This window comes from Nipponia nippon, unplaced genomic scaffold (genome assembly GCF_047370975.1).
Source record: "Nipponia nippon isolate SJK-2023a ecotype South Korea unplaced genomic scaffold, ASM4737097v1 scaffold_5, whole genome shotgun sequence".
Taxonomy (NCBI): Eukaryota; Metazoa; Chordata; class Aves; order Pelecaniformes; family Threskiornithidae; genus Nipponia; species Nipponia nippon.
Genome location: NW_028262369.1, coordinates 89,924,625 through 89,939,526, shown reverse-complemented (window position 1 = coordinate 89,939,526; position 14,902 = coordinate 89,924,625). Strand labels below are relative to the sequence as shown.

At 40.4% G+C, this 14,902-nt stretch overlaps 1 protein-coding gene across 1 annotated transcript; it reads left to right on the top strand.

The window, feature by feature from the left end:
• The first annotated feature begins 440 nt into the window (after nt 1-440).
• LMLN (leishmanolysin like peptidase) lies at nt 441-14,902 on the top strand. The gene is made up of 17 exons (XM_009473621.2): nt 441-611; nt 936-1,033; nt 1,136-1,166; nt 1,886-1,968; nt 2,447-2,564; nt 3,402-3,580; nt 4,230-4,335; nt 4,591-4,685; nt 5,513-5,630; nt 7,135-7,242; nt 8,938-9,014; nt 9,641-9,751; nt 10,502-10,634; nt 11,247-11,406; nt 12,179-12,309; nt 13,006-13,216; nt 14,679-14,902. The coding sequence occupies exons 1-17, from the start codon at nt 456-458 to the stop codon at nt 14,771-14,773; spliced, it is 2,010 nt and encodes a 669-aa protein (XP_009471896.2). The 5' UTR covers nt 441-455; the 3' UTR covers nt 14,774-14,902.

Sequence of the window (14,902 nt, the reverse complement as noted above, 5' to 3'; positions counted from 1 at the left end):
TACGTGCGCTACATTCTTGGCACGGCACTGCACTGACCCATATACACTGCATTGCTCCCAGGCGGTGCTGCATCGCCCTGCGCTGCGTTGCCCAGTGCTGCCTTGCCCCACACTATTGCCCTGTACCACTGCACAGAAGGCTCAACTGCACAGCGCTGCGTTGCCCCTGCAAGCACTGCACTACGCTGCATTGCTGCCCTGCAGAATGCTGCGCTGCATTGCACTGCGCTGCCCCGCGCTGCGCTGCATTGCACTGCGCTGCGCGCGCGCCCCCCGCCACCTTCACCTCACCTTCCCGCCCCCTGCCCCACCCCTCGCTCCTCCGGGAGCCGCGCCCAATCAGGAGCCCCCGTCGCCTCCGCCCCACCCTCTCCCGCGCTCCCCGCTCGCCTATTGGTGGGGAGCGCTACCACGGGCGCTGCCTCCATGGCGACGCGGCGGAGGGGTAGTCGAAGATGGCCGCCGAGCCGGGCGGCGGGCGGCCCTGCCCTTACCGGCCGCTGCTCGCCGCTTTTGCCGCCGCGTTGCTGCTGCTGGGCTGTGGCCGCGCCGCCGCCCTTTCCGCCTCTTCTTCCTTGTCCTGTCACCACCGCGTGCCCAGCGGAGAGGAGGTGGGGCGGCCGCGGGGGGGAGTTGGGGGTGTGAGGGATCCCCCCGTTTCCCGCTCCCGTTGTGGGGGGAGCGTCGGTCTTGTCCCCTCACGGCTGAGCCGTGGCCGAGCTGGGCAGGGTCCGGCCCCGCCGCCCCCCGGGGTGCGGTCCGTGGCGGCGGGCGGCTGCGGGGCGGTGTGTGAGGAGAAGGGCGGGAAGGGGCTTTGCTTAAAAACAGACAAAAAGAGGCTCTTGCAGACGAGGAGTGAAGGGCCTGGGAGCACTCCTTGGTGTGGCTGTCCAGGTGAGCTGCCTCATCCAGCGGCGTGTTCCTCTCCCTGCCAGGTTGTCTATCAAGTTCCTCTAAAGGAAAATCATGTTTCGAAGAGAAATGTGGATCAGCAGCTGAGAATTAAGACTATATATGACAGAAGTGTCGAGGAGTAAGTCTCATGTTGTGGTGACTTTTTTTTTTTCCTCCATGTCTGAGAATGGAAATCCTGTTAAGTAAAGCTTGTTTGTTTTGTTTTGTTTTTTAAATATAGTTTGCTACCTGAGAAAAGACACCTTATAAAGGTATGCCATATTTGCTTCCTTCTTTTGTTTGTACGTATTTTATTATGTGGATGAAGTTAAGGCTTTGCCAATTCAAAGCCTTTAATTAAAGCCTCTAATTAAAGGCTTTGAATACCAGCAATTTCATATCCTCTAGTCAGGGAAACCAAGGCTTTGTGTACAGATTATGCCTCGGTTTCAGATACTTCTGATGTTCCATTGAATGTTGTTTGACTGGTGCTTGCTGCATCCCAGTGTCCAAAGATTCAGTGAGCCATATGCATATAGTTTTTAAAGCTTATTTTGGCCTTATTAAGAGTGTTTTAAATATCCCTCTTGGCTTCTTTTGAGATACTGTGCAAGTAAGGAGTAAAAAAAGAGTGCAGCAGTTAGGCTTGCGGATTGCAGGGAGACGGGAGTTCCAGGGAACTTTGTGATGGACAGTTCCCAGTGACCGGTAAGGTCAGGGCTGAAATAAATTCAGCCTCTTTGAAGCTGTACATTCAAATTAATACTGGCTCCCTTTTCATTTTGTCATTCCCATAACAAAATATGGGAATACCGAAACAAAATATTTCCTAAATATATTGATAACAATTGAACTTCTTAGGAAGTCTGGATTTCTGCTATTCTGCTATACCGCAGCATGTAGTAAGTTTCATGTAACTTGGTAGTTAATGCTTGTAAGGTGACTTATGTCTGCGCTGCTACTGGGCGACTTTTATTTTTGTTTTATTTAGAACAAACTTTTTCCACAAGCTATATCTTACTTGGAGAAGACGTTTCAAGTGCGCAAATCCACGGGTACTATATTACTAAGCAGGTATGTGAAAGTTTGTTGAAAATCACTCGCTGTATTTGATATTTAACACTGTGTTGTATAGCCTTTAAAATAAGAATAGAGTAAGAGCCAGAGAAGCGCCCTCCTGAATCGGACCAGTGACCCATCTGACCGAGTGGTGGTAGCAGATGCTATTTAGGGAGCATACACAAATCTGCCAGCCTTCTGTGATCAACATCTACATTTGTTGTACCTGAGATTTTACAGGGTGTACATGCTGCCTGTTTCCTTTTACATGTACCCCCCATGTATGAACCTGTTCGTAATCTTTCTTTCAGCCTGTGGATACTCCATTAACAACTGGAAGCATTATGTCTTCCAGAGCAGGGTAACTAACAATTCTCTCCGTGGAAGTTACATTAAATACCTGTATTACAGTGTTGTTGGGTGCTGTAAGACTGTTCTACAGTTTCTTTTTAATTACAAAACAGTGCTGACTGTCTTTCATGTTTGATTGAAGGCAGTGTACAACAAACCAATATTTACGGAGGAAAGCTGACCCTCACAGATACTGCCTAGGACCCTGCGCAGACCATACAAGATGTGGGCCAGTTATAGTTCCTGAGAAACACCTCCAGGTAAGCTAAGCCATCCAAGTGCTTCTTAACCTTTGAAATATTATTGTTTGTGGAAATGAATAAAAGAGTTAATATCACTAACTGTGCAGAAGTGACCTGTTTGCAGGAGAACACTAAGTTTGAGTGACAGAATAGAACAACTTTAGTTAGCGGGAGTTTCTTTCGTTTATGCTGTTGAACCAAAAGTCAAGTAAAACTGGACTGTTTACTGTTCTCTAAGCCTGTGTTACAATGAACTGTACAGAGGGGCTGAGATTCAAAGCTTGTTAAATTGCCACTAGTCACTTCATTATTCACCTTGGTCAGTGAGTCAGATTTTCACAGAATTAATAATAAGTTTTGATTTTTGAAGACCTTTTTTGAAGAGGGACCAGGAGCACGGTGCAGGAAATGCTTCTAACTTGTTTTCTTGCATGAATTTTTGATTAAACTACAGTATGTGATCAGTAGGTTTCTTTCTTTCTTAGCTTGAAGTTTCAACTACAGTGTTAAAAACGTGCCGGGTTACATGTGAAACGCAGTTGCTACTTATGCATTCTATTTCTGTGAGCCAATTTTTTTTTTAATTTGTAGGAAATAAAGGGTGCTAATTTGGGGATATCTAGCTTGGCAGGCCCTTTTTTTCAAAAGCTTCCACCTTCTTGGTGTCTAATAAACCAAAAGAGCTAGTAATTTGAAAGTTACTCCTTGGCTATGCTTTTGTTTACTGTCTTCATAGGGAGTTTTCTAATCTGCAGTTTTACAATGGGATTTATTCTTGGCTTCAAGCTAATAGAATTTTGTCATGCAAAATTTTGGTCATAGCTAAAGTATTGTTCCATTTGAATACTGTCAAAGCAATGCAGGGTGTACAATGAGACGGAATGGCACTGGGGACCCACTGGCTTACCTGACCAAGAAGGGGTTCGAGACGCTGACTTTGTACTTTACGTTAGCGCTCTCACTACTGAAAGGTGTGGCCATGAAAATATCATTGCATACGCAGCCTACTGCCAATTGGAAGCTGAAATGGACAGGCAAGTATTCCCGCTGGTACAAACTCTTTTTTTAATTAAGCTTCCGAGTTTTTTAATTGTTTAGATGTGGAGTTTAATTGCTTGCGTGTCTTGTATAGTATAGCAAAGTAGAAGTCATTATTGAAATAGACAAGCACTATATTTATGTAAACCCACAAAACAACCAAATAGTGTTTGACTTGCAAAGATGAGGCATTTAATGCAAAGCTAATCCTCCACTGTTATTGCCTAAACTTTCAAGATCCTGCTTCTGTTGAAGGGAGTGTCATACTTTCACAAATTCAAAGGAGGATGCAAATGGGCCCCGCTTACGTGCCTTCTGTTTCTAGTTCGGTTGTAGTCACTGTAACACACTTTGTACCTCGGTAGGCCTTACCTAAAATTCAGATCTGCTGTACTGTTGTCACTAACACCTGTGCAGAATACTGAATATAAAGATTGATCCTGTCCCATCCCTCCCCATTTCAACAGTAAACTAGTTGCTGTATTGTTAATGGACTGTTTATTAATGATCGGGGAAGTTGTTTGGAAGGACTTATTTTTACATTAGTATCCATTTTCTTTTAAATTTTCTGCCTCTTGAAGAGAATATGATTTGAATTTGCTAGTATTTTACTGAAAACAATTTAATTTTAAAACTGTCTTCCAGGCCAATAGCAGGATATGCTAACTTGTGTCCAAATATGATTTCAACGCAAGCTCAGGAATTCATCGGCATGTTGTCTACAGTGAAACATGAGATTATCCACGCACTGGTAAGCGTCGATGTTATAAAATGTGTTTCCCTGAAATTTGTGCCTGCTTCCTCGCATACCTCCAGCTTGTTGCAAGAGAAGGATGTTTGGTGGAGGAAAGGTCTTGCTTTGCCTCCTTCAATTTGTGTGTTAATTGCCTTGAGGTGTGGTACTTCTAGTGTATCTGCGGTGGGAGTGAAAACTCTTTCATCGCATTTGACCTTGTATGAGAATGTCTTACCAAAGGTTTCCGTGTGCTTGGTTTTTAACTTGAAGGGTTTCTCCGCTGGACTGTTTGCATTTTATCGTGATGATGATGGAAAACCTTTGACAGCAAGATACGCAGATGGACTCCCTCCTTTTAATGAAAGGTATTTTTTTTTTTTGGACCTCTTGGTACTCACGTTGAAGGACGTTTTCATGTTGCCTTTTTAGGATGTATTCTTGCCTGTTGAAAATCCAACTTGATTCCATTATTAGAATGCTTTGCCTTTATTATGTTCAAACATTGGTGTGGGGTGGTTTTTTTTTCAGTCTTTCTTTACATTGGCATTAAGTGCTTATATTATCCGCATATATTACAAACCAAGGCAGGATTTCATTTATCAGGAGGCTTGAAGTTAAGCATTAAAATTACTCGTGCTTAAATTTCGATGTTTGCTGAACACCTTGCTAAATTGAGACTTATATTTTCTGTAGTCTGTCTAATGTCAAGTGCAGTTCCTTTTGAAGGCATGCATCATTCAAGGTTTATAGCTGTGCAGAACTGACAATGTGTGTAGTCTGCTGCGTGACTGAATGAACAGTTTGCATTTTTCTTCTTCATTTAGTTGCTATTGTAGGAATGTTCTAGGGTTTTTTTGGAGGTGGAAGGATGGAGAGCTTTTGGTTTTGTTCACCTTTTTATAATAGCAATTCTGAGGATTTTTATTTAATTTCTTACACTTTTGGTAACTGTAGAAAATACGTCTTGAGCCTACAGGCATCTTTTTAATAATTTTACTTTGGCTTATTAAATCAGAGTTGTGTATATAATGAACACATATCTTAAAAAGGAGAAATGTTGCATAACAACTTTAAACTTCAGAAAGCATGAGGAAGTATAGAGGTTATTCATGATTCTGTTTCTTACAGAGATAAATCTTTGCACAGCAGCGTCTATTTGTGGGAAAGATTTGTAACCAAAATGTTCTTACAGTCTAGGTTTGTATCAGTGGAGCAACAAAGTCGTTCATAAAGCTGTGAGATTATGGGATGTACGTGGTGGCAAAATGCTGCGCCATGCTGTTTATCTTCTGATAACACCTCGTGTAGTTGTAAGTGTGGATTAACTTAAACTTTTACGCTTTGTATGCCAAGGTTGCCATCACATTCTTGAGTCGTAAATATTTCTTATTCTTTAAGAAGTAATAACCTAACATTGAATACCCTTTTCCTGAAAGTATGGCCCAAAGACTACACGATTAAGACTGTATAATTAGTTGAGAGGGTGTATCCAAAGTAAAAGTGGAAAATGGTTGACAGACAGTGTGAAATAAATAAATTGACATAGTAAGAGACAATGAAGGGACCGGGAAGTAAATTATAAAAGGTTAAGCAAAGCTGGTGTTGAATAGATTCCTTGATCCTACTCTTTAGATGTTTTCCTACAGACTTAGGCACCTAGTATTCCTGTTGCCTTCCCAGATAGTGTTGTCACTGCTTTTCTTATTTATAAGTTCATCCTTTTTTCTACTTTTCTCTTTAAAAGCATTGTTTTGATCTTTTTCTAATTTTATTGATTACAAAGTAATGCAGTTAACATTTTGTCATGTTTAAAAAGCAATTCCTCAAGTATTCTTGGAAATCTTTCTTGCTTCCCACGCCTCTGACTCTCCCTCCTACCCCCAACAGAACATATGTTTAAGTGTAATAAATTGGTATTGGAAATAAGTTACAGTGTTAATTATATTTGGCCACAAATAATCTTTCTGTTTGTTTTAAATCTAACACAGTATATAGAGCGAACTTGGTTTAATTACCCCTGATTTGAAAATTGGCCGTGCTGGTCAAACTGCGCAGAGCATTAAAGGTGCTCTGGGTAGTGCCGCACTGGCAAAGGCTGGGCTCCTGCCCGTAAGAACGCAGCATTGTTGTCATGCCTCTTCAGATTTTCAAATATTTTGCAGAAAACACTTCCCTGTGCAAAACTAGTTGACGCATATAGCTTCCTAAGAGAAAAGGTTGTTTTTTTTTTTCTCTGACATGTTTGGCAGAAGCAGGGTTGTAGTGTTCCTACATTGTGGAACACTCCTTCCGTTGTGGAACCCCTCCCAGCTTCTTGTGCACCTGGCAGAGCATGGGAAGCTGAAGAGTCCTTGCCTGGTGTAAGCACTACTTAGCAACAACTAAAACATCAGTGTGTTATCAACATTATTCTCACGCTAAATCCAAAACACAGCACTATGCCAGCTACTAGGAAGAAAATTAACTCCATCCCAGCCGAAACCAGGACAATTGTTTGGTGGTTTTTGTTGTTGTTTTTTTCATATGGTCTTTAGTGTGTGCATGCTATTCTCAGCTAATTCTGTTGCTGTTTTATTCTTGTAAACTTCCATCATTTATTTCCAGGAGATAAGTAGACAGGTTGTTAGGCTTGGTGTTAGGGTACTTGCTGGCTTAGTTGGCCTTTGAGTAGAAGTGGTTTACATTTGGAGGAAAACAAGAGGGTAGAAAAAGAAATGCTGAAATACTTTTAAAAGATAATTCTAGAAGATTAGGACTTCATATGGGTATCCATCTCAATATTTTGAGAGTTGTGTTGAAATGTTTTCTTTCTAGGAGGAAGCTCGAAAACATTTTAATTGTCCAGTTCTAGAGGGAATGGAGCTTGAAAATCAAGGTGGCATGGGTACTGAGCTCAATCACTGGGAGAAGAGATTGTTGGAGGTCAGTGCTGATATTAGGAATGGGGGGGATGGGGGAATGTCTGCTCCCCCCACCTTTATTTTTAGGTTTATAGTGGTACCTACTGGAGCCTTGAAAATGCAGGTGTGTCAAACCTCACTGAAATATATCACAAACTGTGCTAAACTAGAAATACTTAAATGTCCAATTTCCAGATAAATCTATCTTTTTATCTTACTGCTAAGTCTCAGAGTACGAGTTTGAGATAAGCTGATTACTAAAAAACTAAATGTCTCTTACTTTTGTCTGCCATTTACCCTTTTGAGAAGGTATGTTCCCTTTTTAGGGGAAAGGGGGTATTCCTTTGAGTCAATTCAACTTTGTCACCCTCTGCCTCTTACACATCAAATATTTGATCATTCTGTCTATTCATTATCTTGACTTCATCTTTATTCATGTGCTCTGGGGTTAGCTTTTGCTATCTCTGCTGTAGAACCTCATCTGCTCAAGGAAACACTTATTTCCCTCCTGACATTTAAGCTTATTTTATTTATAACTTTGCGTTGTTATTTACAACTGTTTTATTTGTAACTTTTGGGCAGAGATACACTTTGTAGTTATTGTTGTATGCAGTGAGGTAAACAAGAAGGGAAATGCTTCAGGACAGACCTTTTTGTGGAAGTAATCTTGAAAAATGCATATTTCTTGAGACCCAAATTGTTAGCTTTTCGTGCTTTTCAGTAACCTTTGGTGTGGAACAGCAGTTTAAAGCCAACTGGAAAGACTGCCATTAGAATGAGGATAATTCGAAGGATTGAACAGGACTAGCAAAAAGGAGATAATTACTAGTCTCCTTTACACCTTTCCGGAGAAAGTTTGTATCTGGAAAGTAACCCATAGAGTTTGGTTTTGGTCTTGATCCAACTCTCGTTAAGTATTTTAGCAAATTTGGTGCTAGTAAGTCTGCTGGCGGTAACTCCTCCTAACCACACTAGTGGAGAGGGAAGGCTGAAAAACTATGTTTTGAGGAAATGAGATGAAGTTCAGTAACAGAAATCTCAGAGTTGTCTGAGTAAGGATGAGTGACTTTTGCTGTAAGCCTGAAGTTGATCAGTTGGAAATGACTGAGCAGGAAAAAGACACGGGTGTTACAATTGCCAGTTGTAAGACGATCAGGAAACTCCAAGGTGACTGGAGCTGCTTTTTGAGGACACTGTGAACTTGCTTATTTTTAAATGAGATGGAAAATGCCACTGCCACACTACTAAAGCTTCCTTTGGAGTGCTCTGTTCCTTTAGTCATGTGTCCTGTGCACCTGGCTCCTGAAAAGGACTACTAGAAATTCTAGAAAAAATTAAAAATCAGCCTTACACAAGACAATTAAATGAGCTTGGCTTTCAGCTTACCAAAAGGAGACAGAAGAGGGGGGTGTGATTGCTACTCATAAATATGCTAGAAGAAGGAAGAGTTTTATTTTACCTAGAGAAAAACAAGTACACGTTGGTCATGAATAAGGTTTAGCTGGAATTTGGAATGGGGTTTCTGACTTCTACAATTCTGAAGCTTTGTAGGGTGGAGTGGGGAAGGGAGTTGCACTTTTGATGCCTTTTATGAAAGAGGCTGGGATTTGATTGTCAATAGGAAGAAGGGACTGGAAATAAAGTGCTTGTTCGTAGGAAGCATTTTCTTACAATAATGATTTTCAGTGGCTTGCTAATAATAACTGGTAACTTTCAGAATGAAGCAATGACTGGATCCCATACACAGAATCGAGTCTTTTCCAGGATCACCTTAGCATTAATGGAAGACACAGGGTAAGAATTAATAAGAATGGGTGGGGTTTTTTTGGTTCATTTCTGTTTGGTTTTCGTTGTACTTGATTTTATTTGGAATTGATGCACTTGTGCTTTCCATCTGCAACACAGTAGATAATTGGCATAATTAGCATTATATTAGACAAGGAGTTATACCTACTATGTTAATTTTTCTTCATGTGTTTCAAAACCCATCCATTATTAATCTAGCCTTAAAAAACGCACATTGCAGTGCATAGTACTGTTTGTAGTGTCTGTTTACTTTTTTTCTTCATAAGGCTTCTCTCAGTTGCATGCAGTACATATTGATTATTTTTTCAGCTCTTATTACAGATAGAAAGCATAAATTGTCTAAAATTCCATCTTTCTGTATCCATTGTTCCTTTGCAGATCACAATGCATTGCTGTTGAACAAATAAGCAACACAATTTTCTTTTTAGTTCATTGTGACTTGAAAAATAGTGAAATTGTAATATATTTTGTTACAGGCAGAAAGGGATGCAGTTTCCCTTTTTCTTCATTTGAAGACCTTAAGGCATAGTATGAAGTTCTTTGAACTGCTATTGTATTAATCAGAACACTAATTTTGGAAGTAACTGTATTCTCATTTCAAAATACCTTTACAGCTGGTATAAAGCAAATTACAGCATGGCAGAGAAATTAGATTGGGGACGCAATAAAGGCTGTGACTTTGTAATGAAGAGCTGTAAATTCTGGATCGACCAAAAGAGACAAAAGTAAGAATTCAGTCTTTTTAAAAAATAATGATGCTTGTTTACATTTGTCCTTCAAATGCAACTCAGTAAAAAGAAGTAGAGGTAGATACAGATTAACAAGGAATGCTGTCTGAAGTACCTTCAGAATGCAACCAAGAAGGAGCACACCCAATGTATTAAGAGCAGAAGCATCCCACCCAATAAATAGAGCCAAACATCTTAGGGTGTGGAATGCATTTACACTATAAGAGAGCTATGCTTTACAGAGGAGGGACTCAAGCTAAAAGTGTTTGCTTTCTTACTGTGTCCCTTTTAATGGAAATGCAGCCTGCGTATTTTGCGTTACTGGATTGTACTTAAAGCAGAGGAGATGATAGCCATCTTCAAAACAAAGTCTTCCTTGTTTGTTCATTACAATACTCATAAATTTCTAGGGCACAGCTGCATAGTGGGCCCCTTTTGCTTGTATGTTTTTTTTTTTTTCTTTAAAGTTTGCAAAGCAATGTCATTAAAACTAAATAGGTGAGTGCATTGTAACTTTGTTTGCTGGCTTGATATTCATTAAATTAGAAAGGTCATAACCAGACAAATAACAATAATTAGCCTCCAGAGAAGAAGTCGGTGCTTCTTTGTGTGATTGAGTGAGTGTGGGGGAGTGTGGGAACAGACAGTCTTGACAGACTGCTTAGTTAAATTATGAAAAGCGGTTACAGTGACCTAATGTCATTTTTATTCTTTTTTTTCCTTTTTTTTTTTTTTTTTTTTTTTGAGGAGGCAATTGATCAGTCCATACTGCGACACTTTGAGGAGTAATCCTTTGCAGTTAACCTGTAGACAGGACCAAAGAGCAGTAGCAGTGTGCAACTTGCAGAAGTTTCCAAAGCAGTTACCTCAGGAATATCAGGTATAATGGATCTTACTTTACCAAATAACTAAGTGTTTTCATTCTTGTGCTTTGCAGACAGGTGATTATATTTGTTTCTCTTTTTTTTTTTTTTTTTTTTCTTCTGAACTGGTAGACGAGAGTAGATATTGTGGAAAATGTCTGCTTAGTTTATTATAAGGAGTCTGGAGGCTGAAAAAAAGCCTTGTGATCTCAATAAAACAATAAGGATGTCGCTTGGCCATCTAACCAAATATCAGATGGAAAGGTTGCTGTATAACAGAAGTCCCCCACAATGTTTTGTTTGAGGTATTTCTTCACCCAATCTGCTGCCTTGTGTCACTGCACGCTAAGAAATTTGTTCTGTCTCATCCCAGAGAACGCTGTGATTGCAAAGGGGGGGCAGGGGAAGGAGTGGGGAGTGATACATGCGAATGTGAATCTCTCTGCATTATTTAAGTATTTTTAAATAGTTCGGCTCATCTGGTTCATGGGTATCGTAAGTTGCTGTTAATTGCATTTCTGAGTAGGAATAGCTGATGTTCTTATAGCTCTAGTGATCGGTTCTATTTTAAAAAACAGTTGTACGTTTGTCTTTGCACAAACAGCTTCACCACCTATTTTGTTTTGCAGTATTTTGACAATCTGACTGGAGTATCAGCAGAAGAATTGCCTTATTATGGTGGCTCAGTAGAAATTGCTGACTATTGTCCCTTTAGTCAAGAATTCAGTTGGCATTTAAGTGGTGAATTTCAACGCAGCTCAGACTGTAGAATAATTGAAAACCAACCAGGTCAGTTTTCAGGACTTCAGTATGGTATTTAAGAGACTACACTCGTTAATCTGGAATGGACTTGCTGTATATCCAAACTAATTGGATGTGAAATTAGTTTTACGGTACTAGCTGTGTAAAAGCTGTGCTGGGGTGAGAAGCACAGCACAACTACCTTGTACACCTAGGAGGCAAACACTCACGTCTAATACAAGAATTGCACAAGAGCTGAACAGAAATTAACCGCAAATGATCCAAATCCGAGACAAAACGGGTAGGGGTGGGTTGCTTGGTTGTTTTTTGAGTCTCTGAAAAATAATTCCGCTTTCCACCTTTGTAGGTTTTTTTGTTCAAGGCAAGGAGCTTTGCAAACTACCGCAACAAGAACAGGGCTTGTCTCCTAGGGTAGTGCATGTATGCTCAATATTGCAGAGCTCCAGGATGCTGTAGGATATTACCTGTGTGTGCAGTTGTCTTAAAAACAAACAAATAAACACCCTCTGCCCTCAAGCCAGCAATCACAGCTGGCACTCCCTGGGGGCAAACGTATCCACATAGTTCTGATCGAAAGTAAAAAAAATTAAATTCAAAATTTAAAAAAATCTTGTGTTTCTTCCCACTTCATATTCAAGACAGTATAATTCCCAAATCGATAATGATTAACAGTCCGAAAGATTCCAAAAGTAAACCTTGAATTGTGTGTGGAGACATTGACTACTTATCGCATGTTAAGTTGATGTGGACTTTCTGTTCCCCTAATAACTTGCAATTCAGTATGTTCTTTCTACCTTAGATCCTACCAAAAACTATGGTGCAGAGAAATACGGACCAAACTCTGTATGTCTTATTCAGAAATCTGCTTTTGTCATGGAACAGTGCAGGAGGAAACTCAGTTACCCTGACTGGGGCAGTGGATGTTACCAAGTACGTGTTCAGTTTTTATCTTTATTTTTTTTAAATAACGCTAGAGGGAAAAGTCAGGCATAAAATGAAGGCTATGACTGTTAGAACTTAGCACCTGGACACTGTACATGATCTTCTCTGCCTGAAATCACTAGATTATATGACATGCTTTGAAAATAAGTATCTTCCAACCATAAGCCTGTAGTTTAGATCGTGCAGAGAGTTAAGCGTGTGACTGGGGTGGGTTGTCTGTTACTTCCAGTCTTGCTAGGGCTTCATCTGTCTTACCCCTGTGACACTTTCTCCGCAGCTAAGTAGGAGTACTTATACTGGATTCTTCTGTTGTTGAAGCTTAATGTCACTCTGATTTTTTTCAAAGGTGGAAAGCGCTGTGCCCATGTCACTTATTTTTCATTCTCCTCCGTCTCTTCAGGACTATCTAACTAGAAGTGTCACTTTCAACAACAGCACAACTCTAAAAAAGCAGTTGTTGGCAGAAGCTGAATTTTACTCGTTCTCAGTTAATGATCTGCATAATTGTCAGTGCTTTAAAGCATTCTTGAACCAAATAGTTGCTCTGAGTGTATTAAAATTCTTGCAGTTAATCTATGCTCTAATACCAGGTGTTTACTGAATGTAGTGAAAGAGCCTCCGACCCCCAAAACATGTTTCTGATAAACCACAATACGGACTTGACTTTTATTCTTTTCTTTTAAGGTTTCTTGTTCTCCACAAGGGCTGCATGTTTGGGTCAAGGACACTGCGTACTTGTGCAGCCGCTCAGGTCAGGTGTTAACTGTGAGCATTCAGATGAATGGCTGGATACATGTTGGGAATCTGATTTGCCCAGCCTGTTCAGACTTCTGTGACTCCTGTCCCCCAGAGCGAGATCCTCCAGCTTCTAACTTAACAAGAGCTGCACCAATTGGTAGGTTGCCTTATTTGCTGAAGTGGAACTTAATATTCAACGTCTGAAAACTCCTGAGGTTTGTGTCAGCTCTGCCAGTCAGGGAACAGGAAAGGGGAGCCATGGCCTGGCTATTCTGAGATCCTAGGCACAGGAGTTAAAGGAAGATGGCAAAGGTGCCCTGCTCTTTGCTGCGCAGTCGTGCAGGATAGTGGCTAACATAGGAGAAATGTGTCTGCATCGTAACTACATTGTGTCGTGTCTCCTTCTGGTGATCGTCCCAGAAATCTAGCTTCAGCCTAGCAACTTAGCAGAAAATCTGATCTGTGTTTTGAAGGCCGTATCATTATTATAACCTTCAAAATGATCACCTTGGTGGACAGTGAGTTCTCACTTGTGTAATTTCCCGTGGACAATGTTAATGCTGTAATCCAGAACATGAAAGATAGGTGTCAGTTTGCTTTTTGAGTGAGGAAAAAAGCTTAATTCACTGACTATGAGTTAATGTTTTGTCAAGAACAGATGGCTTTCTAAAAAGCCAGCTGATGAAAGAGAACAGTCTTTACAGTATTTTGCACTAGTGGCTTATTTTTAAGCCTTTAACCAATTCTTTAATTGTTGGATGTGTTGTCTCTACTGCAGTTTTCAAGGAAAAAAATAAACCTGATTAGTTTACTTGCACATTCAATTCTTTTTTCAGAGTGGTACACTTGGATTTGTGTGTACCATTTCAAATTGTTTTGTTTTGTTTTGTCTCGGAGATGGCAACATTTCAGTGGTTGGTGGAATGTGTCCTATACGTTAGATTTTAGAATGAGAAAGCTGTAACCTAGGAGTTTCATGTCTTCTAATATCTATTTGAAGTCATGCTTGGTGTCTCACTCTCTCTCTCTCTCTCTCTCTCTCTGACACACACACACACACAGACACACACAAGAAGGTGTTTATCTGTGCAAGTTTACATTTGTGTCTGTGGTTTTCTTAAGCCGTGGGGCTGTGAGATGACCTCCCATACGGACAAACTCCCTGGTTCATGTATTGGGTTCTCTCCTCCCCCCTTTTTTTTTTGCCCCTCTTCAGCTTGGTGTTTTGTGGCTTGGGTTTGTATATGACTTATAGCCATACAGACCAAAAGTGTTAATAAAACGGTCTTTGGGAGGATCTATGGTTTTTGCAATGCTGCTTCTCTCCAGTCATGCCATAGGGAACTTCCTGCTCTTTTCTTGCAACACTGATAAATTTTTCTCATTTGTTCTCCTAATTGCTATTAACGAAGGAATGCAGAAATGTGTTTCATTGTGAAGGGAATAATCATGTTATCTGGTTGGTTTGAATTCCTAGCCTTGAAAGCTAGAATAAATCAGTGCAGATTACTGCAAATATGTTTTTGCTCTTTGGTGTTTTTTAGGGTTCTCTTTGTTATTTTATCTTCTCGTTAAATATAAAATTTATAAGCTTTATGGTGTTTTGTTTTTCATTTTAGACTTATGCTCCTGCTCGTCTAGCCTGGTTGTAACCCTTTGGCTATTGATGGTTAACTTAATTCCCCTGCTAACAGGATTATTTCTCTGCGCGTAGAGTTAAGCATGGGGTAAGAAGATGTTCCAAGATGATATACCATCGTGCGGAACATGGAGTGTTTTGTCTCTGCAGGCAGCTGTCTTCTGCTGAACCTCATCTCTCCTGGCAAGTATCGGTGCAGACAGT